This window comes from Balaenoptera ricei, chromosome 3 (genome assembly GCF_028023285.1).
Source record: "Balaenoptera ricei isolate mBalRic1 chromosome 3, mBalRic1.hap2, whole genome shotgun sequence".
NCBI classification, from domain to species: domain Eukaryota; kingdom Metazoa; phylum Chordata; class Mammalia; order Artiodactyla; family Balaenopteridae; genus Balaenoptera; species Balaenoptera ricei.
The window spans coordinates 166,618,273-166,644,031 of NC_082641.1; the positions used below are offsets into that span (position 1 = coordinate 166,618,273).

At 49.1% G+C, this 25,759-nt stretch overlaps 1 protein-coding gene across 5 annotated transcripts in view; it reads left to right on the forward strand.

Moving 5' to 3' along the window:
- The window catches only part of OBSCN (obscurin, cytoskeletal calmodulin and titin-interacting RhoGEF), a 196,057-nt gene that overhangs the window by 134,363 nt on the left and 35,935 nt on the right, over positions 1 to 25,759 (forward strand). For all 5 annotated transcript variants that reach the window (XM_059917953.1, XM_059917957.1, XM_059917955.1 and 2 more), the window contains 15 exons: positions 1,918 to 2,190; positions 3,073 to 3,348; positions 3,674 to 3,961; positions 4,094 to 4,369; positions 4,966 to 5,339; positions 5,857 to 6,715; positions 7,514 to 7,792; positions 21,910 to 21,988; positions 22,212 to 22,336; positions 22,492 to 22,689; positions 23,344 to 23,376; positions 23,523 to 23,621; positions 23,784 to 24,002; positions 24,409 to 24,481; positions 24,777 to 24,844. In XM_059917953.1, coding sequence (XP_059773936.1) covers positions 1,918 to 2,190; positions 3,073 to 3,348; positions 3,674 to 3,961; positions 4,094 to 4,369; positions 4,966 to 5,339; positions 5,857 to 6,715; positions 7,514 to 7,792; positions 21,910 to 21,988; positions 22,212 to 22,336; positions 22,492 to 22,689; positions 23,344 to 23,376; positions 23,523 to 23,621; positions 23,784 to 24,002; positions 24,409 to 24,481; positions 24,777 to 24,844 — 3,519 coding nt within the window. The remainder of the gene's footprint in view (positions 1 to 1,917; positions 2,191 to 3,072; positions 3,349 to 3,673; positions 3,962 to 4,093; positions 4,370 to 4,965; positions 5,340 to 5,856; positions 6,716 to 7,513; positions 7,793 to 21,909; positions 21,989 to 22,211; positions 22,337 to 22,491; positions 22,690 to 23,343; positions 23,377 to 23,522; positions 23,622 to 23,783; positions 24,003 to 24,408; positions 24,482 to 24,776; positions 24,845 to 25,759) is intronic.

Here is a 25,759-nt window from a genome sequence, read left to right on the forward strand (position 1 = left end):
TTTCTATTTGGGAAAACCTGAAATGTTCCCAAGTGGTGAGTGAGCTGGCAGTTGTCAGGCAGTTGTCAGGAGGCCATCCAAGCTGGGAAGAGCAGGTGGGACCTGGTCTGGGCCACTGGCCGCCTGAGGTCGCTCACACCCCATTCACACACTAGTTCAATAACTTAAGTTTTGAAACGCTTTTCTTTTTTGGCCCCTGGGGGCACAGCAGTGAACAGACAAAACTCTCTCCCTTCAGGGGTGACATTCCTGTGGGAGCTGAAGGAAAATGTGAGAAGAGCTGTGGGGAGGGGCTGTAGTGTGAACCTGGGCCTGAAGGAGGCAGCGGGGGTGGGGGCTTGTGGACATCTGGGGCAGAGCCTTCAGGCCTCAGGCAGGGAGTAGAGAACAAAATGCAGAGAAGCAGGAGATGGCAGGAGGGAGACCTCAGGGGCTCACCACTGCTGCTTTAATATCTGGGATTTTATAGAAATAAAGCAGCCTTGATCCTTGGATAGGAGCTAAGGAGGGTGAACTCCAGCGCTGATTGCAGGCCCAGCCTTCTCCCTGTCCCCCACCCATCTCATCGCGGCCAAGAGCAGCTGCAGCCCTGATGGGGCTGGTCGCAGCCATCCAAGCACAGTGGAGATGTGGGATGCACTCCTAGGTCCCCGTTGGTTCTGTCAGTTCTGACCTGGGGAGGAAAGGAGCCAGGGTTATGGGGCGAGTCTGGTCTGTGATGTGAGCAGACCAGGGCCAGGAGGGTGGCAAGGAGAGGGATGTGGATGGGCCCCGTGGGTCCTCTGCTCTGAGATGCCCTCCCCTCTTAACTCCTCGGGGACCCCTGTCCAGAGTGGACACCCCTGCCTGAGGGGTGTGTGGACTCTGTGGATGAGCTAGGAGGGAGCATCAGGGCTTTGTGTGGGTTCCATTCGGGGTGCATAGCCCAGACAGCAGTTGGGGCTGTGGGCCTGGAGCTTTGGCCAAGCTGCCACCCCCTCGGTGACCGCAGTGGCTCCTTGCTGTCGTGTGGGTCAAGGCCAGACCTCCCCAGCATCCTGTACAGCCTTGGGTGATGTGGTGCTCCTTTCCTGCCTGACTTCACCCCTGCCTATTGCCCCCCACCTTGTTTTACGTCCTTCACCCCACTGGCCTAGCTCCCTGCTGCCCCCTGCACGAATGCCTTTTCAGTCCCATCATGTTGTCCCCTCTTACTTCTTCCCTTGTCTGGACACCTCCCCTACCCATCCTCAGAGATCCACCTCATTCAGGAAGCCCCCGTGGACTTTGAAGCCCACTGGATCACCTTGGGTCCAGGTGGCCTGTCATGGGAATTGGCTCTTGGAGGTGGCAAGCCCTTGGGGACCAGGCATTGAGCTGGATCTGGGGTCTGGCATGCCCAGTCCTGACGTCATGGCTTCCATGAAAAATGCATAGCTGCTTATTACTGACCCCTGGGCTGTATGTACAAGAGAATTAGGTCAGGCTGAAAATGAGGGCAGAGGTCTGTCTGGTCTGAGTGAGTGAGGGGAGCAGCCCAACAGGTCTGCCAGCCTGGCTGGGGGAGGAAAGGAATGGAACACTTTTCCAGAGCCCCATGCTGCAGCAAAGCTGAGAGGCGTAAACCTCCATCTGGGTTTGAGCCCGGCTGTGGCCGCCAGTGAATTTTCAGTCTGTGAACGAACATTCGTGAGGCTTCTTACGTGTGAGGTGGGGAGGACCCTCCTTCCCAGCCGCAGGTCTGGTGATGGCATGGGGATGGGCAGGGCCCATCCTCAGGAGGTCCCTGTGTGGCTCCTTCAGGTGGACACCCAGACGCCCTCCACCTGGCTGCATTCTCTTAGGCCCTTTGTCCTGAGGGGGGCTCTTCCACGTGACTCTTGGGGGTGCTGGGCAGGAGAAACCCTGAGAACGCCCTGAGCCACCTTCTTTCCGCAGCCAAGAACACTGTGGTGAGAGGCCTGGAAAACGTGGAGGCGCCTGAGGGCGGTGAGGCGCTGTTCGAGTGCCTCTTGTCGCGGCCGGAGGTGGCCGCCCACACCTGGCTGCTGGATGACGAGCCGGTGCGCACCTCTGAGAACGCCGAGGTGGTTTACTTTGAGGACGGCCTGCGGCACCTGCTGCTGCTCAGAAACCTGCGGCCTCAAGACAGCTGCCGGGTGACCTTCCTGGCGGGGGACATGGTGACATCTGCGTTCCTCACAGTCCGAGGTTAGAGTTGTGGGGTCGGGAGAGTGGGCTGGGTCCAAGGGGGGAGGGTGGTTCTCTGCAATCCCTCCCACCAGATACCACGACGCAGGGGTAGGGGGGCGGTTCTGGGGCCACGGGGAGGGGGGGCGTAGTTCTCTGCAACCCCTCCCACTGATACCCCACTGCAAGAGTGTGGGAGGGTGGGGATGTAGGGGGGCGGTCAGTCGCTGAGACCCCTCCCACGGGATCACCCACTGCAGGGACGCTGGGGTGGAGCTGGGACCACAGGGTGTGTGTGAGTCTCTCAGACCCATCCTACCAAGTACCACATGTTGCAGGGGGCGGGGGTGGGTGGGCTAGGGCCACTGTGTGGGAACTTGGGACTCTTCAACCTCTCCCACCAGATACCGGATACCTCACTGCTTGGGTGCAGGGGGAGGGGCTGAGGCCAGGGGTGCAGGAGGCATGAGCCTCTTGGAACCCTCCCACGAGATATCACACTGTGGGGTGCGAGGGGGGTGGGGTCCTAGGAGGGGGCATAGGTTACCAAGACCCCTCTCACTGGATATTTGGCTATGGGTAGTAGACCAGGGCTGGGGCAGCAGTGGGGCGTGGGTCTCGGAGACCCCTCCCACTGGGTACCCAGCTGCTTGGTCAGGGGTGGAGTGCGGGGTGGGGGGGGGAAGCTGGGGCCTCTGGGAAGGGCATCGATTTCTGAGACTTGCCCACAGGAGCATGGGGTGGTAGCCTTGGGGATGTTGATCTCTGAAGCCACTCCCACCTGAGGCTGGTGCCCTCCTCTTCTCGGGGGCTACGGGAGGGGGTGGCATGGGTGTCTCCGAGCCCCCCCCGCCCCAGGCCGCCCCTTGGCCCCTGAGCTCACACTCCCACCCCGCCCTGCAGGCTGGCGCTTGGAGGTCTTGGAGGCACCCCGGGACACGGCCGTGCTGGCCGGGGGGCGGGCCAGCTTCAGCTGCACGCTCAGCGAGACAGTGCCGGTGGGTGAGGCGACCTGGTACATAAATGGAGCCTCGGTGCAGCCTGACGACGCAGACTGGACAGTCACCGCCGAAGGCAGCCAGCACACCCTGCTGCTGCACCGGGCCCAGCTGCACCACGCCGGCGAGGTCACCTTCGCCGCCCGCGATGCCGTGGCCTCTGCGAGGCTCACTGTGCTGGGTGGGTGGCTTGGGTCTGCCTGCTGCAGCTCGGGTCCAGGGCTCTCGGGGAGACAGGTCGGGGGGCAGGAGGTTTCAGCTTCAGAGGCTGCTGGGGCTCTCCGTGGCCCCCCACGCTGGGTGGCCTCTGGGCACACAGTCTTCCTGTGACTCAAACGCACCTTCCTCGCCCCCGCAGAAAGGCTGGGCTGTGGGGCACAGCTGCTCACAGGACTCTGAGGGGTGGACCACACTGTGCCCCACCAGCAGACCCCAGGGTGGGCAGGGCTGCAGGTGCCGACTGCCAGCCTCTGCACTGACCCTGTGCCTCCTGCCCGCCCCCACAGGCCTCCCCGACCCCCCAGAGGACGCCGAGGTGGTGGGGCGCACTGGCAGCTCCGTGACACTGTCTTGGGTGGCTCCCACGAGTGACGGCGGAGGCGGTCTCTGTGGCTATCGGGTAGAGATGAAGGCAGCAGCCACAGGAGAGTGGCAGCTGTGCCATGAGCTGGTGCCCGGGCCCGAGTGCCTGGTGGATGGCCTGGCCCCCGGGGAGACCTACCGCTTCCGTGTGGCCGCAGTGGGCGCGGCAGGCGCTGGGGAGCCTGTGTACCTGCCCCAGACAGTGAGGCTCGGTGAGTTGCTGCCTTAGTCCTGGTTTATGAGGGTAGGGGTCCAGCCTGGAGCCCTCAAGGCCTCTCTAAGCTGGGGGTCCCTGCCTGCGTCCTTACTGATGCGCCCCTCCTGTTCCCGATCACTCTTCCCAGCAGAGCCCCAGGAGCCCACGCCTGCACCCCCTGCCCCTGAGAGCCGGCAGGTGGCAGCTGGGGAGGACTTGTGTCTGGAGTGTGAGGTGGCCGAGGCTGGTGAGGTCATCTGGCTGAAGGGAACAGAGCGCATCCAGCCCAGTGGGCGCTTCCAGCTTCTCTGCCAGGGTCAGCGGCAGACGCTGTTGATTCGGGACTTCTCAGCGGAGGACCAGGGCGAGTATCGCTGCGCCCCTGCACGGGATCCGGTCTCTGTGGCAGCTGCTGCCTTCCAGGGTATGTCTCCCAGGGCCCAGCGTGCACGGGGGAGGGAGGAGCCCTGGGATATGGAGTGGGCCAGCCCTCTTGCTCACTGGTTCTCTCTCGGGGAACTGCAGGAGGTCATCTTGAGGACACTGCCTCACACCAGGAAAGACTGAGGCCCGGGGTGGGGAGATGCCCAGATCGGTATGGCTCAGCCTCCTGTCAGAACCCATATCATTGGCATCTGAGGTCACATCGCTCTCTGAGTGGGATCCTGGCCAATGCAGCCCTTGGTGCCCACTGCTGGTTCTTTAAACCCTTGGATCCCTGTTCTCTGAGCCGCCTGCACTCTGAGCTCCCCTGCACCTGCACTGACCCTGGCCTGGTGCTCCCTGTGGTCATCCCCTCCTGTGCAGGAGGAAGACTGAGGTCTGGCTTGATCAGGGGATGCTGAGGCCTAGAGAGGGCCATTCAGAGCCTCTAAAACCTTGTACACATTGTGCATCAGAACTCTTGGGGGCCCAGGCAGGCAGCAGAGGCCTATAAGGGGAACCGTGGTCAGTAGCTAAGGCCGGCCTGGGGTTATGGCTCTGTCCCTGCCTGACTGACCAGTTTCCTGCCCTCCTCAGTGGTGCTGACCCCAGAATCTGGGGATGAGGTCCCCACACAGCCCAGCCTGCCCCCTGAGGCGGCCCAGGAAGGCGACCTGCATCTCCTGTGGGAGGCCCTGGCCCAGAAGCGCCGCATGAGCCGAGAGCCTACGCTGGACTCCATCAGCGAGCTGCCCGAGGAGGATGGACGCCCGCAGCGCCTGCGGCAGGAGGTGGAGGAGGTGGCTCCTGACCTCTCTGAGGACTCTTCCACGGCTGACGAGCTGACACGCACTGGCGAGGCTGACCTCTCACACACCAGCTCTGACGACGAGTCCCGTGCGGGCACTCCTTCCCTGGTTACCTACCTCAAGAAGGCTGGGAGGGCCAGTGCCTCACCACTGGCCAGCAAGGTGAGTCTCCAGCTTGACCTACAAGGAGAGGCCTGGGTCTCTTAGATCTTTGCCACTCTGTCGTTCATCCACACGTCATCTATCCACTGTTGTCCGTCGGTCCATCCACCATCTGTTTATCCATTCTTCCACCCACCCACCTGTTGGTCATCCATCTACCCATCCATCGACCATCCACCTACCCATCCATCCATCCATCCACCTGGCTGTTAAAACTTCTTTTCTGAAGAGCTGGAACCTATCTCTCCTTGGTATTCCTCACAACTCTGTCCTGCTCTGGGGAAAGCAGTTTTAGGGAGGGTGGGCTTGCTTTTTGGAAGCAACAGAAGCCATCAGGCATTCGGCCTCAGTGAAGGTAGTGCAGTTGACAGCAGGTAGCAGGCAGCAGGCATGCTGGAGCAAGACGTGCAGCTGGGACAGGAGACCTGGGCTCTGCTTCCCCCTGCCCTGTGTGTGTCCCTACACAATCCTTTCCCTGTCCCGGGCCTCAGGTGCCCCACCTTATCTGTGCACACAGGTTGAGGCCCCAGCAGCCCCTTCTGGGAAGCCACAAAAGCAGCAGGAGAAGCCAGCTTCAGTACCCCCACCACCAGGAGACCTGAGCGTTGGGGACTTGGGTGACCTATCCATGGACAAGGCAGCAGTGAAGATCCAGGCTGCCTTCAAGGGTTATAAGGTCCGGAAGGAGATGCAGCAGCAGGAGGGGCCTGTGTTCTGCCGCACGTTTGGGGACACCGTGGCACAGGTGGGAGATGTCCTGCATCTGGAGTGTGTAGTGTCCAGCAAGACAGATGTGCGTGCCCGCTGGCTGAAGGACGGTGTGGAGCTGACTGATGGCCGGCACCACCACATTGACCAGCTTGGGGATGGCACCTGCTCTCTGCTGGTCACTAGCCTGGGCCGGGCCGACGCTGGCCACTATACCTGTCAGGTGAGCAACAGGTTTGGCCGTGTGGCCCACAGCGCCTGTGTGGCGGTCAGTGGGACGGAGAGTGAGACCGAGAGTTCCTCCGGGAGTGAGCTGGGTGACACCCTCCGCCGGGCCGCCCGGCGGCTGTACCGCCTCTTCCGCACGAAGGGCCCGGCGGAGGTTTCAGATGAGGAGATCTTCAGTGCTGACGAGGGCAAGGCGGAGCCCGAGGAGCCTGGGGACAGGGAGACATACCGCGAAGATGAACAGTCCATCTGCATCCGCTTCGAGGCGCTTGCCGAGGCCCGGCGGGCAGCCACCTGCTTCCAGGACATGTTTGGCACGCTGGACAACAGAGTGGACATCAGCCTGTCAGAGCAGGGGCCGCATGGGGTGGAGATGCGCATTGGCAAGGTGGCCCCCACCCCTGCAGCGCCTCCGGAGCCAGTACTGGCCGCAGAGGCAGGTGAGTTTGCAAGCTGCCTGGGTCAGGGGTGAGGGGAGAGGAAGAGCGAAGGCAGCAGCAGTGACCAGGGTCAGCTGAAAACTCAAGGAGGTTTAGCTCAAGGGGCTTTAGCTTCTGGCTGTTCGCAGATGCAGCCCACTGAGCTGGGAGGAGCCCTGACTTTGGGGTTAGACAGAGCTCAATTTAAATCCCAGCTCTGCCTGCTACTGGTTAGCCTCTTGGAACCTCAGAGTTCTGTTCTGTGAAATGGATTCGGGAATACTGGCATCCTAGAGTTTAGGGTTATTTTTTCCCCCATGAGGGTTTCAGATATAATCTGTATAAAAGGTGGGGTTCCACATAGTCCAGCCTGAACCCCATTTCCCACTCCAGTAACTAAAGTTAATTAAAAAGTCATTTCACTGTTTACTTGCATCTCCCTAGGAACAACAAAGGGAGTATCATTAATAACCCACAGCATCATTCCTCCTCTTTAATTCTGAGCTACTAGCTTGCTTCCAATCCCAGACAACCGACCTTGGTCTTCCCTTTACTTCCGCTTCCTCCCCATTTCCTGTCTGCTATCTCTCTGGCCTCATGGTAGCTTGGGAACCAGGCTAACAAAGAGAGGATTCTTCTAGAGCATGGGGAGGAGGGAAGAGCTCAGTTGGCAGAGACAGAGTTCTGTTTCGCCGCCCATTCTGTGAGCACTCATGTGAATGGGTGCCGTGCAGATCACGCACATTGAACCGCTGGCAGCTGGGGCAACTTGGGGGAGCCTGAGGCTAACGTGTCGTATGCCCTGCCCATCCCTCCCAGCCCCGGTGTTCCTGACTGAGCTACAGAATCAGGAGGTGCTGGATGGGTACCCCGTGAGCTTTGACTGTGTGGTGACAGGCCAACCCGTGCCCAGTGTGCGCTGGTTCAAGGACGGGAGGGTGCTGGAGGAGGATGACCACTACATGATCAGTGAGGACCAGCAGGGCGGCCACCAGCTCATCATCACAGCTGTGGTGCCAGCAGACATGGGTGTCTACCGCTGCCTGGCTGAGAACAGCGTGGGTGTGTCCTCTACCAAAGCGGAGCTCGTCGTGGACCGTGAGTGCTCGGTCAGGTTTGATGGTTCAGGGTGGGATCCTGGCTGGGCGAGGCAGTGCTGGAGACCATTGGCCTCAGGCCAGGCAGGATCTGGGGCTGGAATGTCTTGTGGAGGATAGAGTGTTCTCTTGGAGCCCCCTTGAGAGATGGCTGGGCTGGGGAGGTACCTGGAAAGGTTTGGAGGTACCCCATGGGCACAGTGGGTGGTTAACGGCACCGTGGCACAATAAGAAATATATATTTGGTCTTTGTCCCTGATTCCTGGCGGGCCCTAGACAGCTTCAGTACAAATATATCCATCTGATTTTTGACAAAAATGCAAAAGCAATTAAATGGAGTAAGGATAGAATTTCAGATTCAAGGATGGAATTTCAAATGGTGCTGGAGTAATTTGAACACTCGTAGGCAAAAATATGAACTTTGACCTTATGTGAAAATTAGCTCAAAATGGATTAAATACTTAAATGTAAAATATGAAGCTGGAGCTGAAGCTGAAGCTTTTTTAGAAAAAAGTAGGAGGAGATCCTCAGGACCTAGGGCTAGGAAAAGACTGCTTAGACTTGACCCATAAAAGGAAAAATTGGTAAACTGGACCTCCTCAGAGTTAAAACCTTTTGCTCTGAGAAAGACCAGGTGTTGAGGATGAAAAGCTATGGGCTGGGAGAAAATACCTGCAAATCACATATCTTATAAAGGACTAAAAAATATGTAAAGGAAAGCTCAAAATTGAACAATAAAAATTTTTTAAAAATCCACTTAGAATAGGGGCAAAAGACCTTTCCATACATTTCAAGAGAGAGGACATACAGACGGCAAAGAAGCACCTGGAAGATGTGCCTGTTTTTATTTCCATTTCCCTCATGGGATCTCTCATGCATTGCTGGTGAGAGTGTAACATGGTGCAGCCACTCTGAAAAACAGTTTGCAGTTGCTCACAAAACTATGTAGTTACTGTATGATCTAACAATTGCCTTTTTTGTTATTTATCCCAGAGAAATAAAAACTCAAATTCATAATAAAACCTGTGCCCAAATACTCATAGCAGCCTTATTCCCAATAGCCAAAAACTGGTAATGACCCAACTGTTAAACTGTGGTATGGCTATTCTATGGAATACTACTTGGCAAAGAAAAGGAACAAATTATTAACATGTGCAACAATTCTGATAAAATTTCATTTTATTGCATAAAGTTAAACAAACACACATATACTCAGTGGAGTTCGTGTGAAACTTGTGAAATCTGAACAAGATCGAGGGATCATAGCAATGTCACCTTTTATAGCTATGAGACAAGTTAACATCGCTGGAAACTGGGTGAAGAGTAAATGGGATGTCTGTATTATCTCTTAGAACAGCATGAGAATCTATAATTCTCTCAACAAAAAGGAAAATAAAACTATTAAATATAACAACAAGTCTATTATCTTAAATAAGACGATATTTTCTATATTTACCTAAGTATTTCCATTTCCAAGCTCTTTATTTTGCTATGTAGGTCTAGATTTCTATCTCGTAACACTTTCTTTCTGCCTGAAGGACATATTTTAGCAATTTTTGTAGTGTGGGTATATCTGAAAAATGTCTTTATTTTGCTTTTCTTTAGGATATTTTTTCTAGGACAGTCTTTTCTTTCCATACTTTAAAGATGTTGCTCCACCATCTATTAGCTTGCATTCTTTCCAATGAGAAATATGATGTCGTTCTTATCTTTGTTTCTCTGTACATAACTTATCTTTTCTATTGGGATTTAAAAGTTTTTAGATATTTGCACACCATAAAATTCACCATTTAAAAATGTATAATTCAGTGGTTTTTAATATATTCACAAGGTTATGCTACCATCTAATTCCAGAACATTTTCATCATCCCAGAAAGAAACCCCGTACCTATTGACTGTCACTCCCCATTCCCCCTCCCCCAGCCCCTGGCAACCACTAATCTGTTTTCTGTCTGTGTGGGTTTGCCTATTCTGAACTTTCCATGTAAATGGAATTATACAGTATGTGGCTTTTTATGTCTGGTTTCTATTACTGAGCTTGTTTCCAAGGTCTATCCACGTAATAAATATCAGTGCTCCATTCCTTTTCATGGCTGAAAAATATTTCACTGTATATGGACGATTTATCCATTCATTGGATGACGTTTATCCATTGGTTTATGGCTACTATGAGTAATGCTGCTATGAACATTCATGTGCAAGTTTTTGTGTGGACATACGTTTTCATTTCTCTTGGATCTATACCTAGGAGTGGAATTGCTGGGTCAGATGGTAAACTCTATGTTTAACTTTTAGAAGAACCGACAAACTCTTTTACACAGCAGCTGCACCATTTTACATTTCTGCCAGCAGTGTACAAAGGTTCCAATTTCCCTGCATCTTTGCCATCACTTGTTTTTGTTCATCTTTTCAATTATAGTCGTCCTAATGGATGTGAAGTGGTATCTCATTGTGGTTTTGATTTGCGTTTCCCTACTGACTAATGATATTGAGCATCTTTTCATGTTCTTATTGGCCATTTGTGTATCTTTTTTTTGGAGAAATCCTTTGTCCATTTTAAAATTAGATTATTTGTTTTTTAAATTTTGAGTTGTAAGAGTTTTTTGTATATTCTGAGTACTATTGATAGATCCTTATCAGGTATATGATTTTCTTTTTCTTTTTTTTTTGTAATAGATCTTTATTGGAGTACAGTTGCTTCACAATACTGTGTTAGTTTATGTTTTACAACAAAGTGAATCAGCCATATGCATACATGTATCCCCATAACCCCTCCCTCTTGAGTCTCCCTCCCACCCTCCCTATTCCACCTCTCTAGGTCATTGCAAAGCACCGAGCTGATCTCCCTGTGCTATGCTGCTGCTTCCCACTAGCTAACTATTTTACATTCGGTAGTGTATATATGTCAATGCTACTCTCACTTTGCCCCAGCTTCCCCCTCCCCGCTCCGTGTCCTCAAGTCCATTCACTATGTCTATGTCTTTATTCCTGTCCTGCCACTAGGTTCATCAGTACCATTTTTTTCTTTTTTAGATTCCGTATATATGTGTTAGCATATGGTATTTGTTTTTCTCTCTCTGACTTACTTCACTCTGTAAGACAGACTCTAGGTCCATCCACCTCACTACAAATAATTCAATTTCGTTTCTTTTTTATGGCTGAGTAATATTCCATTGTATATATGTGCCACATCTTCTTTATCCATTCATCTGTCAATGGACATTTAGGTTGTTTCCATGTCCTGGCTATTGTAAATAGTGCTGCAGTGAACATTGTGGTACATGTCTCTTTTTGAATTATGGTTTTCTCAGGGTATATGCCCAGTAGTGGGATTGCTGGGTCATACAGTAGTTCTATTTTTAGTTTTATAAGGAACCTCCTTACTGTTCTCCATAGTGGTTGTATCAATTTACATTCCCACCAACAGTGCAGGAGGGTTCCTTTTTCACCACACCCTTTCCAGCATTTATTGTTTCTAAACTTTTTGGTAATGGCCATTCTGACTGGTGTGAGGGGATACCTCGTTGTATTTTTGATTTGCATTTCTCTAATAATTAGTGATGTTGAGCATCTTTTCACGTGCCTCTTGGCTATCTGTGTGTCTTCTTTAGTGAAATGTCTATTTAGGTCTTCCACCCATTTTTTAATTGAATTATTTGGTTTTTTGATATTGAGCTCCATGAGCTGTTTGTATATTTTGGGGATTAATCCTTTGTCCATTGTTTCATTTGCAAATATTTTCTCCCATTCTGAGGGTTGTCTTTTCATCTTGTTTATGGTTTCCTTTGCTGTGCAAAAGCTTTGAAGTTTAATTAGGTCCCATTTGTTTATTTTTGTTTTTATTTTCGTTACTCTAGGAGGTGGGTCGTAAAAGATCTTGCTGTGATTTATATCATAGAGTGTTCTGCCTATGTTTTCCTCTAACAGTTTTATAGTGTCTGGTCTTACATTTAGGTCTTTAATCCTTTTGGAGTTTATTTTTGTGTATGGTGTTAGGTAGTGTCTAATTTCATTCTTTTACATGTAGCTGTCCAGTTTTCCCAGCACCACTTATTGAAGAGGCTGTCTTTTCTCATTGTATGCTCTTGCCTCCTTTATCGTAAATTAGGTAACCATATGTGTGTGGGTTTATCTCTGGGCTTTCTCTCCTGTACCATTGATCTATATTTCGGTTTTTGTGCCAGTACCATACTGCGTTGATTACTGTAGCTTTGTAGTATAGTTTGAAGTCAGGGACCCTGATTCCTCCAGCTCTGTTTCTCTTTCTCAAGATTGCTTTGGCTATTCGGGATCTTTTGTGTTTCCATACGAATTGTAAAATTTTTTGTTCTAATTCTATGAAGAATGCTATTGGTAGGTAGTTTGATAGGGATTGCATTGAATCTGTAGATTGCTTTGGGTAGTATTTTGACAATATTGATTTTGACAATATTGACAAATTTTGACAATATCGATTCTTCCAATCCAAGAACATGGTATATTTCTCCATCTGTTTATGTCATCTTTGATTTCTTTCATCACTGTTTTACAGTTTTCTGAGTACAAGTCTTTTTCCTCCTTAGGTAGGTTTATTCCTAGGTATTTTATTCCTTTTGTTGCAATGGTAAGTGGGATTGTTTCCTTAATTTCTCTTTCTGAGTTTTTGTTGTTATTGTATAGGAATGCCAGAGATTTCTGTGCATTAATTTTGTATCCTGCTACTTTACCAAATTCATTGATTAGTTTTAGTAGTTTTCTGGTGGCAGCTTTAGGATTCTCTATGTATAGTATCATGCCATCTGCAGTGACAGTTTTACTTTTTCTTTTCCAATTTGTATTCCTTTTATTTCTTTTTCTTCTTTGATTGCTGTGGCTAAGACTTCCAAAACTATGTTGAATACGAGTGGCAAGAGTGGACATCCTTGTCTTGTTCCTGACCTTAGTGGAAATGCTTTCAGTTTTTCACCATTGAGTATGATGTTTGCTGTGGGTTTGTCATATATGACCTTTATTATGTTGAGGTAGGTTCCCTCTATGCCCATTTTCTGGAGAGTTTTTATTACAAATGGGTGTGGGATTTTGTCAGAAGCTTTTTCTGCATCTATTGAGATGATCATATGGTATTTATTCCTTAATTTGTTAATATGGTGTATCACATTGATTTGCATATATTGAAGAACCCTTGCATCCCTGGGATATATCCCACTTGATAATGGTGTATGATCCTTTTAATATGTTGTTGGATGCTGTTTGCTAGTATTTTGTTCAGGATTTTTGCATCTATGTTCATCAGTGATGCTGGTCTATAACTTTCTTTTTTGTGATATCTTTTTCTGGTTTTGGTATCAGGGTGATGGTGGCTTTGTAGAATGAATTTGAGAGTGTTCCTCCCTCTGCAATTTTTTGGAAGAGTTTGAGAAGGATCGGTGTTAGCTCTTCTCTAAATGTTTGATAGAATTCGCCTGTGAAGCCATCTGGTCCTGGGCTTTTGTTTGTTGGAAGATTTTCAATCACAGTTTCAATTTCATTACTTGTGATAGGTCTGTTTATATTTTCTAATTTTTCCTGGTTCAGTCATGGAAAATTGTACTTTTCCAAGAATTTGTCCATTTCTTCATGGTTGTCCATTTTATTGGCATATAGTTGTTTGTAATAGTCTCCTATAATCCTTTGTATTTCTGTGGTGTCAGTTGTGATTTCTCCTTTTTCATTTCTAATTTTATTGATTTGTGTCCTCTCCCTTTTTTTCTTGATGAGTCTGGCTAAGGGTTTATCAATTTTGTTTATCTTCTCAAAGAACCAGCTTTTAGTTTTATTGATCTTTGCTATTGTTTTCTTCATTTCTATTTATTTTTGCTCTGATCTTTGTGATTTCTTTCCTTCTACTGACTTTGGGTTTTCTTTGTTCTTCCTTCTCTAGTTGCTTTAGGTTAGGGTTAGATTGTTTATTCGAGATTTTTCTTGTTTCTTGAGGTGAGATTGAATTGCCATAAACTTCCCTCTTAGAACTGCTTTTGCTGTGCCCCATAGGTTTTGGGTGGTTGTATTTTTGTTGCCATTTGTTTCTATGTATTTTTTTATTTCTTCTTTGATTTCTTCACTGATCTCTTGGTTATTTAGTAGTGCACTGTTTAGCCTCCATGTATTTGTGGTTTTTACAATTTTTTCCTGTAATTGATTTTCAATCTCATAGCGTTGTGGTCAGAAAAGATGCTTGATACGATTTCAATTTTCTTAAATTTTCCAAGGCTTGATTTGTGACCCAAGATGTGATCTACCCTGGAGAATGTTCCATGTGCCCTTGAGAAGAAAGTGTATTCTGCCACTTTTGGGTGGAATGTTCTATAAATATCAGTTAAATCTATCTGGCCTGTTGTGTCATTTAAAGCTTGTGTTTCCTTATTTATTTTCTGTTTGGATGATCTGTCCATTGGTGTAAGTGGGGTGTTAAAGTCCCCTACTAAAATTGTGTTACTGTCGATTTCCCCTTTCATGGTTGTTAGTATTTGCCTTATGTATGGAGGTGCTCCTATGTTGGGTGCATAAACATTTACAATTGTTATATCATCTTCTTGGATTGATCCCTTGATCATTATGTAGTGTCCTTCCTTATCTCTTATAACAGTCTTTATTTGAAAGTCTATTTTATTGGATATGAGTATTGCTACTCCAGCTTTCTTTTGATTTACACTTGCATGGAATATCTTTTTTCATCCCTTCACTTTCAATCTGTATGTGTCCCTAGGTCTGAATTGGGTCTCTTGTAGACAGCATATATATGGGTCTTGTTTTTGTATCCATTCAGCCAGTCTGTGTCTTTTGGTTGGAGCATATAATCCATTTACATTCAAGGTTATTATCCATATGTATGTTCCTATTACCATTTTCTTAATTGTTTTGGGTTTGTTTTTGTGGGTCTTTTTCTTCTCTTGTGTTTCCTGCCTAGAGAAGTTTCTTTAGCTTTTGTTGTAAAGCTGATTTGGTGGTGCTGAATTCTTTTAGCTTTTGCTTGTCTGAAAAGCTTTTGATTTCTCTGTTGAATCTGAATGAGATCATTGATGGGTAGAGTAATCTTGGTTGTAGGTTTTTCTCTTTCATCACTTTAAGTATATCCTGCCACTGCCTTCTGGCCTGTAGGGTTTCTGCTGAAAAATCAGCTGTTAACCTTATGGGGATTCCTTTTTATGTTATTTTTTGTTTTTCCCTTTTAATATTTTTTCTTTGAATTTAATTTTTGTTAGCTTGATTAATATGTGTCTTGGTGTGTTTCTCCTAGAGTTTATCCTGTATGGGACTCTCTGTGCTTCCTGGATTTGGGTGACTATTTCCTTTCCCATGTTAGGGAAGTTTTCCACTATAATCTCTTCAAATATTTTCTCAGACCCCTTCTTTTTCTCTTCTTCTTCTGGGACCCCTATATTCGAATGTTGGTGCATTTAGTGTTGTCCTAGAAGTCTCTGAGATTGTCTTCAATTCTTTTCATTCTTTTTTCTTTATTCTGCTCCTCGGCAGTTATTTCCACCATTCTGTCATCCAGCTCACTTATTCGTTCTTCTGCCTCAGTTATTCTGTTATTGATTCCTTCTAGTGTATTTTTCATTTCAATTATTGTGTTGTTCATCTGTTTGTTTGTTCTTTAGTTCTTCTAGATCTTTGTTAAACATTTTTTGTATTTTCTCAATCCGTGGCTCCATTCTATTTCCGAGATTCTGGATCATCTTTACTATCATTACTCTGAATTCTTTTTCAGTTAGATTCCCTGTTTCCTCTTCATTTATTTGGTCTTGCAGGTTTTTACCTTGCTCCTTCATCCATGACATATTTTTCTTGCCATCTCTTTTTTTTTTTTTTTTATGAGTGGGATTGTGTTCCTGTCTTACTGGTTTTTTGGCCTCAGGCTTCCAATGCTGAAGTCTGTAGGCTGTTGGGTAGAGCTGGGTCTTGGCGCTGAGAGGAGGACCTCCAGGAGACCTCACTCTGAGGCATATTCCCTGGGGTCTGAGTTCCTCTGTTAGTCCAGTGGTTCGGACTCAAACCTCCCACCACAGGAGTTTCAGCTCGTGAACCCAAGATCCTGCAAGCCGCACAGGACAGCAAAAAAAAAAAAAAAAGAAAGAACAATAACAAAGTAAAAAATAAAATTAGACTAGGAAACTAACAGATATGTTAGAAAAAATATAAAAATAAAAATATAGATGAAACAATAACTGGAAGGTAAAACAGAATCACAGTAGTAAAAAAGAGGAGAAGAAAAAAAAAAAGGTGGAAAAGGCCTTGGCTATGGAGGGCAGGGCCTAATCAGGGTTGAGGTTTAGGCGGTGGGTGGGGCCTATGCTTAGGACCCACAGGGCTGGAAAAGGCCCTGGGGGGTGTGGGGTGTGGGGCTTAGGCTCAACAGAACAGAAGGGGCCCAGGCGTGTCTCCTGCCTCTGGTCTCAGGGGGTGGGGGACCCCACCTTGGAGCCCAGCAGGCTTCCTTGGTTCGAGTGGGCGGGGCAAATTCCCTCTGCTCCTTTCCTGCTCCTCTGGTCCCAGAAGGCCCCTCCCACCTTCCTCTCCTGATCTCCCAGGCCCCCCTCCTACATCCCCAGGACCAACCTGGCCTGGAGAGGACCTCTGAGGGCATAGGACCTGGCCCTAGAGCTGGGCAGACGTCCCCAGCCGATTGAGCAGGGGAAACGCTGGGCCCACTCCCCTCTGATCCAAGCCCCCGTGGGTCCCCCCAGGCATGGGAACCCCTCCCCACCTCTCAGCCAAACCTCAGGGGCGCTGGTCCTGTCCAACCTCCACTTCTCCTCCCCCTCAGTCCCCTCATGTCCTGCTGGTTTTCTTGAGGGTTCTTCCTGTCTCCTTGGGCATTGGGGTCCCCCACCAGCATCCAGCACGTGCCCTAGTTGTCTCAGATATATGATTTTCAAATCTTTTCTCCCATTCTGTGGGTTGTCTTGTCACTTTCTTGAGTGTTCTTTGATGCACAAAAGTTTTAAATTTTGATGGAGTATAGTTTATCTACTTTTTCTTTGGTTTCTTGTGCTTTACTTGTCATGTCTAAGAAACCACTGTCTAATCCAAAGTTATAAAGATTTACGCTTATGCTTTCTTCTCTCATATTTAGGTCTTTGGTACATTTTGAGTTCATATTTGTATATGGTATGAGGTAAGGGCCCCAATTCACTTTTTTCCTGTGGAAATCCAGTTGTCCCAGCACTATTTGTTGAAAAGACTATTTTCCCTCATAAAATTGTCTTGGAACTCTTGTCAGAAACGAATTTCTATTAAATGTGTAGGTTTATTTCTGACTCGCAATTCTATTCCTTTCATCCAAATGTCTGTCATTATGCCATTACCACACTGTTTTGACTATTGTAACCATGTATAATATTGTTTTGAAATTTTTAACTGTGGGTCTGCCAACTTGGTTCTTGTTCAAGATTTTATGACCATCCTGAGTCTCTTGCATTTTCTTATGAATTTTAGGATCAGCTTGTCAATTTCTGCAAACATGATCTCTGGATACTTTTTAAGACTTTTTTTATCATTGGTTTTGAGTAATTTGATCATAGTCTTTGGTGCAATTGTCTTTATTTATATTCCTTGTGCAGTTAATTGAGCTTCTAGGAATTTGGGGTTAATAGTTTTCATTAAGTTTGAAATTTGGGGGAGGCATTATTTCTTCAATTATTTTTTCTTTCCCCTTCATTTGGGAAGTTAAGTTACACATAATCGAGCCACTTGAAGTTGTACTACAGCTTACTAATAATCCTTTTCCATTTTTATTAATAAAATTCTTCTTTCTCTATGCATTTCATTTTTCATAGTTTCTATTGCTATGCTTTTATTTTCACTATTCTTTTGTAGTATCTAATCTGCTATCAATCCCATCCATTGTATTGTTTATCTCTAGAAGTTCTACTTGAGTCTTTTTTATATGTTCTATATCTCATCTTAACTTTTCAAACACATGGAATACAGTTCTAATACCTGTGTTAATGTCCTTATCTCCCAGTTCTAACATCTGTGTCAAATCTGACTTGGTTTTGACAATTGATTATTCTACACATTATAGGTTGTGTGTTTCCTGCCTCCTTGCATGTCGGGCCGTCTTGGCTGAATGCCTGACAGTGTGAATTTAACCCTGTTGGGAGCTGGATATTTTGTGTTTCTGCAGGTCTTCTTGAGCAACACAGTGTGTTACTTGGAAGCAGCTTGATCCTTTTGGGTCTGGCTTGTGTGATTTGTTATGTGGGGCCAAGGCAGTGCTCAGTCCAAAGCTGATCATCTTCATCTGCTGAAGTGAGAGTGTTCCTGAGTACTCAACCTGATGCCCTGTGAATTATGAAAGTTTCTAATCTGACTGTAAACAGACATTATTCCAGCCCTCGTGCTCCTCTGGTACTACTTCCTCTAGTGCTTTCAGATGGCTCTTTCCTGTGTGCATGTGCCAATCAGTGTTCTGTGGCATCCTCGAGGGAGAGGGCCCTCTCTCTGTGCAGCTTTCTTTTCTCTGGTTTTCTGTTCCATGGGCACAGGCTGCCTTTGTCTCTCAGGACATCAGCTGTCTCCTCAACTCAGGGTCTGCCTGGCTCTGCCTCAGTTTCCTTTTCCTGTAAACTTAAGTCAGGAAGCTGGGGCAATTATAGGGCTCACCGTTGTTTCCTATCTCTAATACATCACTCTCCTTCATTCATCTTAACCATTCTGATGATTCTGTACCCAATTCCAATGTGTGTGTGGGTTTTTTTCCCACAGAAAGAAATTCTCTGAGACACCAGACGAGTGCCCTACAGTTCAACTCAATTCTGACACCATCCACCTGGAAATAGCATCAGATCCCATAGGTTAAGGGCTCAGTCCCACAAGGCTGCCTCCCCCACCACTTCAGATATCAGCTGCAAGTCCAGGTTGTCACCTGTGCTTCTGGCCAACATGCTATAAATTAGAGGTTCCAATGACCCCCTTCCTTGGGTTTTAATAATTTGCTAAAGTGGCTCACAGAACTCAGAGAAACATTTCACTTACTAGATCAGTGCTTTATTATAAAAGGGTATAACTCAGGAGCAGCCAGATGGAAGAGACGTATAGGCAAGGCACGTGGGAAGGGGCAGGGCCAAGCATGCCACTCTCCCCCAGGGTCCATGTGTTTACCAGCCGGGAAGCTCTCTGAACCCTATCCTTTTGGGATTTTATGGAGACTTCATTACACAGGCACAACTGATTAAATCATTGACCGTTGGTGATTTAAAAAAATTTTTTTATTGGAGTATAGTTGCTTTACAGTGTTGTGTTAGTTTCTACTGTACAGCAAAGTGAATCAGCTATACATATACACATATACCCTCTTTTTTGGGTTTCCTTCCCATTTAGGTCACCACAGAGCATTGAGTAGAGTTCCCTGTGCTGTGCAGTAGGTTCTCTTTAGTTATCTATTTTATATATAGTATCAATAGCGTGTATATGTCAATCTCAATCTCCCAATTCATCCCACCCTCCCTTTCCCCCTTGGTATCCATAGGTTTGTTCTCTATGTCTGTGTCTCTATTTCTGCTTTGTAAATAAGATCGTCTATACAGTTTTTTCAGATTCCACATATATGCATTATATATGATATTTGTTTTTCTCTTTCTGGCTTACTTCACTCTGTATGACAGTCTCTAGGTCCATCCACGTCTCTACAAATGACCCAATTTCGTTCCTGTTTATGGCTGAGTAATATTCCATTGTACATATGTACCACATCTTCTTTATCCACTCCTCTGTTGATGGACATTTAAGTTGTTTCCATGTCCTGGCTATTGTAAATAGTGCTGCAATGAACATTGGGGTGCATGTGTCTTTTTGAATTATGGTTTTCTCAGGGTATATGCCCAGGAGTGGGATTGCTGGGTCATATGGTAGTTCTATTTTTAGTTTATTAAGGAAGCTCCATACTGTTCTCCATAGTGGCTGCATCAATTTACATTCCCACCAACAGTGCAGGAGGGTTCCCTATTCTCCACACCCTCTCCAGCATTTGTTGTTTATAGATTTTGTGATGCAGGCCATTCTGACAGGTGTGAGGTGATACCTCATTGTAGTTTTGATTCGCATTTCTCTAATGACTAGTGATGTTGAGCATCTTTTCATGTGCCTCTTGGCCATCTGTATGTCTTCTTTGGTGAAATGTCTATTTAGATCTTCTGCCCATTTTTTGATTGGGTTGTTTGTTTTTTTGATATTGAGCTGCATGAGCTGTTTGTATATTTTGGGGATTAATCCTTTGTCAGTTGCTTCGTTTGCAAATATTTTCTCCCATTCTGAGTGTTGTCTTTTCGTCTTGTTTATGGTTTCCTTTGCTGTGCAAAAGCTTTTAAGTTTAATTAGGTCCCATTTGTTTATTTTTGTTTTTATTTTCGTTACTCTAGGAGGTGGGTTGAAAAAGATCTTGCTGTGATTTATATCATAGAGTGTTCTGCCTATGTTTTCCTCTGAGAGTTTGATAGTGTCTGGCCTTACATTTAGGTCTTTAATCCATTTTGAGTTTATTTTTGTGTATGGTGTTATGGAGTGTTCTAATTTCACTCTTTTACATGTACCTGTCCAGTTTTCCCAGCACCACTTATTGAAGAGGCTGTCTTTTCTCCATTGTATATTCTGGCCTCCTTTGTCATAGATTAGTTGACCATAGGTGCATGGGTTTATCTCTGGGCTTTCTCTCCTGTACCATTGATCTATATTTCTGTGTTTGCACTAGTACCATACTGTCTTGACTACCATAGCCCTGTAGTATAGTCTGAAGTCAGGGAGCCTGATTCCTCCCGCTCCGTTTTTTTTTTTTTTTTCCTCAAGATTGCTTTTGCTATTCAAGGTCTTTTGTGTTTCCATACAAGTTGTAAAATTTTTTGTTCTACTGTGAAAAATGCCATTGATAATTTGACAGGGGTTGCATTGAATATGTAGATTGCTTTGGGTAGTATAGTTATTTTGACAATATTGATTCTTCCAGTCCAAGAACATGGTATGTCTCTCCATCTGTTTGTGTCATCTTTGATTTCTTTATCATCATCTTATAGTTTTCGGTGTACAGGTCTTTTGCCTCCTTAGGTAGGTTTATTCCTAGGATTGAACTCAATCTCCAGCCCCTCTCCCCTCCCTGGACGTCAGGGGATCCCAACCTTCTAGTCACATGGTTGGTTACCCTGGCAACCAGACCCCATCCTTAGGGGCTTTTGGAAAATCACTTCATTAACATAAAAAACCCCACCTCTGTGCCTCTCCTCACTTAGGAAATTCCAAGGGTTTAGGAGCTCTGAGTCAGGAACAGGAGGAAGACCAAACATATATTTCTTATTATAAATCACAACATCATAACCATTGTTTTGTGTATTGTGTTTGTTTTCCTTTGGTTGTTTCAGGGGGCCAGTGTCTTAGTTCAGGCTGTTATAACAAACTACCATAGACTGTGCAGCTTAAATAAGAGAAATTTATTGCTTAAAGTTGTGGAGACTGGAAGTCTGAAATCAGGGTGCCAGCATGGTTGGGTGCTGGTGAGAGCCCTCTTCTGAGTTGCAGATGGCCATCCTCTCACTGTGTTCTCACATAGGGGAAGGGGCAAGGGGTCTCTTCTTATAAGGGCACTAATCCCATTCATGAGGCTCCACCCTCATGACCTCATCTAAGCCTGATCACCTCAGAATGATCCCATCTCCAAACACCGTCATGTTGGGGGTTAGGACTTCAGCATATGAATTTTTGGGGGACACAACATTCAGACCTTAGCAGATGATAAATCCAGCCCCTCTTCTCCATTGTGGCTAGAAGTTGAAGTCCCTGCTGTTGGTTTTGAGGCCTGTGTTATCCTTGTTCCTTAGTTGGCTGGAACTGGAAGATGCTGTTGTTGCCACTGTCTCCTATTTGTGAAGCCCAGTATTTATAATTTGTTGGGTCTTGTAGTTAGTTATAGGCCTGGAAACATGGGCTGGTAACAGCCTGGGGACAAGGAGGGGCCACAGGATAGCTGTGTCCCCCATGCCTTCTGACTCAGAAGTGTGAGTGGCTCCCAGGAATGGCTGTGCAGTGAGAATCAGGTAGCCTCTGGGGTGGGACCCGTTCCCCGGGCAGATGGGGTGCAGGCCTCGCTTCAGCTCCACCCTTCATCCTCAGTGACCAGCACCGACTACGACACGGCTGCGGAGGCCACGGAAACCTCTTCCTATTTCAGCGCCCGAGGCTACCTGTCCAGGTAGGGGGCCATGCAGGGGTGGTCCTGGGCCCTTTGTGGGGGGTGGCAATGCTGGCTTGGACTGACAGAATCCAGATCCTGGAGCCTTCAACCAGGCCACAGCAGTCTCTGTCCAGGAAAGAGGAGACCTCAGAAGCCATCCATACTTGACCCTGGTCCCCTCCTGTTCTGGACCCCTCACTGGTCCATCTCGCATCTGCCCCTTCTTTGTTCTCCCTGCCAGCCGGGAGCAGGAGGGCACGGAGTCTACCTCAGAGGAGGGGCAGCTGCCGCAGGTCGTGGAGGACCTGAAAGATCTCCAGGTGGCCCCCGGCACATGTCTGGCCAAGTTCCAGCTCAAGGTGAAAGGTAAGGGGGAGAGGGATGAAGGGCAAGGAGCTGCCTCCCACCAGAGGGAGGGTTAGGGTTAGGGTTAGATCACCCAGGGGTCTCTGAGGGCCTGTGGAGGGCATGGTGCCCACTGGGCTGTGGCCCGGTGCTAACCACTCCCCCTGTGGCCCCAGGCTACCCCACGCCTCGACTGTACTGGTTCAAAGATGGGCAGCCCCTGACTGCATCTGCACACATCTGCATGACGGACAGGAAGACACTGCACACCCTGGAGATTGTCTCGGTCACCAGCGAGGATGCTGGCCAGTACTCGGCCTACATCAGCAACACCGTGGGTGCTGCTTACTCGTCTGCTCGGCTGCTGGTCCGAGGTGGGTGCTCAGGGATGCAGCAGAGCTTGGTGTCCACACCCAGGTTGATGTCCACCTATAAACCATGCTGTGGCAAGCCTGAGAGCTAGGGCCCAGTGGTCACTGCCCCTGTGTGCGGAAGTCACAGGTGGCCAGAAGCTGGCTCCCAGAGAACATGGGCCCTTAGAGGGCGTGGGGCCCATGAAAACTGACCAGCAAGCAGGATAGCTAGCTGGTGGAGTAGGCCCAGGCAAACATGGGGCCCTCCGTAGACTGCAGAGGAAGAGGCAGGTAGTAATTTGGGGAGTAGAGGTCTGAACTTCCTTATTTTCCAAAGTTCTGAGCACTGCAAGGTGATTCCAAGTCTTGCCCAAATCTGCCCTGGTCTAGGGACCCAACACTGCCTGCGGCATTGCTTCAGTGTGGTGTTTTGAGCTCAAGCATCCCCGAGTTGGTTTCAGAGCAACGCCCCAGACTCCTGGGCGGGCATGGGTAACATTCCATCTGGTCCGTGGGGACTGAGTGTGAATTCCATGTCTGCATGGCCAGGTTTAGGAAAGGTGCTGTGTGTAGGAGTGGGCGGGGCCACCCTCGGGACTCACACCCTGCCAGGCAGGCCCACTCAGGGGAGGGGGCACCTTGGTGCTGTAGATCTGACTTCTGTGCTTTCTTCAGGCCCCAGTGAACCAGAAGAGAAGCCAGCATTTGGTGAGCCGACCCCAGAGGGCAGAGGGAGGGAGGGTGGGTAGGGCACTGGGAACAGGTTCAGTGAGGGTGCGTGAGGGGGACGACCACGTGGAACTGGGGCTCTGCATTGGTGATTGTTTACCACCAGCCGCCCCATGTCTCTCCAGATGTACACCAACAGCTGGTGCCACCCCGATTCCTGGAGAAGTTCACCTCCAAGAAGGTGAAGAAGGGCTCCAGCATCACCTTCTCAGTGAAGGTTGAAGGTGAGATGTCCTGCCTCTCTGTCCCACTCAGGAGAGCCCCCAGGGAGGTCCCCTCCCTGCCCCCACTCAGGACCCTCCTAGGGAGGCTCAGAGGTGACCCCTGCCTCCCAGAGCCACCCTCCTGGTGTGGGGAGACTGTCCACCATATACTCCTGCCTGCAGGAGACCCACCCCCAGCTGTGCATTGGCTGCGGGAGGAGGCTGAGCAGGGTGTGCTGTGGATCGGCCGCCACACGCCGGGCTACACCGTGGCCAGCTCTGCCCAGCAGCACAACCTGGTCCTTCTGGATGTGGACCGACAGCACCAGGGCACCTACACCTGCATCGCCACAAACACTGCTGGCCAGGCCCTCTGTTCCGCAAGCTTGCACGTCTCTGGCTGTGAGTGGGCATGGGTGACCCAGCCAGGAGTGGGAGAGGGGCAGTGTGGGTAGTGTGCAGCCTCAGAGCTCATGGGCCAGCTCCCACCCCCGACCCTGTGGGCTCCGCTCAGCTAGCTGAGACCCTCCTAGAGACACCCTGCCGCCCTGAGTGGTTTCTTCCTGGGTCCCTCTCAGCTCTTCCCAGGGCGGGTGAGTCAAGTGCAGACCCCATTCCCGTCCCTACCAGTGGTGGGATGACCGTGGGCCAAGTTGGGACACCGGGCACAGTCTTCCTCGGGGCTCCAGATGACAGGGCCAAGGCCCCCTGGGGGGTGGTCCAGGCATCCCTGGCAGGGGTCCCAATCAGAATCAGAGCCCAAGGGTATGAGGTGTCAGCCTGGTCGCTCACCCTGTTCTCCTGACAGTACCTAAGGAGACTGGGGCGGCGGAGGAGCAGGCCAGGGTGAAGGAGGCCCTCATCTCCACCTTCCTGCAGGGGTGAGTGAGGGGCTGCTCAAGAGCCAGAGGGGCCAGGAGTGAGGTCCCGGGCGTGCGGGTCCTGGGAGTGCAGGTCCTGGGAGAGTGGGGTCCTGGCCCTGGGGTGGGGGGGCTGTGCTGCTGCTGGGGAGGGAGCCCCATCACAGATCCCAGCCCAGCTCTGCCCCTCTTGGGCCATGTGGCTTGGGTCCCCATTGTAAAGAGAGGACTTCCCCAGGGCCCTGTGGCATCCAGGCCCACTGCCCCCAGACCCTCTTTTCTGTCAGGCCCTTCAGGATACCTCCTCCCCCTTTAGGATCCAAGCTGTTTCCGAACAGATGTCGGAACCTTCAGGTTTCACTGACCTCGCTGGGCAGAGGAAAGGTACGGGCTGGGTGGGCACACATCTGTGCGGGGTGGGGGACAGGAGGTGTGGAGGAGGCTGCCCAGCTGGCAGGCCCCAGGACCGTGAGGCTCCTCCGGACCGTGTGGCCCTAGGAACACCTGCTTGCCTCGCCCTGGGCTGGGCCTCCCTGCCCTCTTATGGGCCTAATTCTGAGCTTTGGTTGGTCTCCGGGCCATTTCTGACCCTCGAGGATGTGGAAGCTCGCGGGGGCCCCTGGGCTGGGCTAGCCCTTGGCTTAGAGCTCATGTCCAGGGGGCTGTACAGACGCCTAGGAGCAGGCAGCTGCTGAGTCAGGGCTGGCATTAGGGCAGTTCGGGGAGGCGGGTGCTGGCTATGCTGCCGGCAGGGCCCCCACTTTGTCTGGGGTTCTCCCCCTGCCCCCAAGCTGGGTCCCCCTACTCCCAGTCTCTAAGTGTGCCTGCCCCCTGACGTGTCCAGCCACTTCCTGGCCACCTGCACAGGGCCCCAGCACCTTGGCATCTTTAAAAAATTGTTTTATGGAGAATACTGAGTCTGCACGGAAGTTGAGAGGAGGGAGCTGTGCACCCCATGTACCCATTGCCCACCTTTGGGATCACTTCTCCACTGACCTGCTTTGTTAATTTACCCATCCCTGCCTTCCCTGTGCTGCCCCCATCCCAAGCCGCCCTCATTCCCCCTTAACCCCAGCAACTCCTCCCATCCCCTCACACCTGCAAAGGATCCCACTTCCATCAAGGTCAACCTGAAGCCATCAAACCACAGCTGCCAGGGGTCTGGCCCCCCAGCCCTCGGGCCACAATTTGGGGGTCCTGCCCCCTGCCTTCAGTGTCCAGAACCTGCCCTCATATTATACTTCCTGGCTGAGCTCCTTGTGATCTCCGTCCCTTCTGAGCCCCTTCCCAGACCAGCGG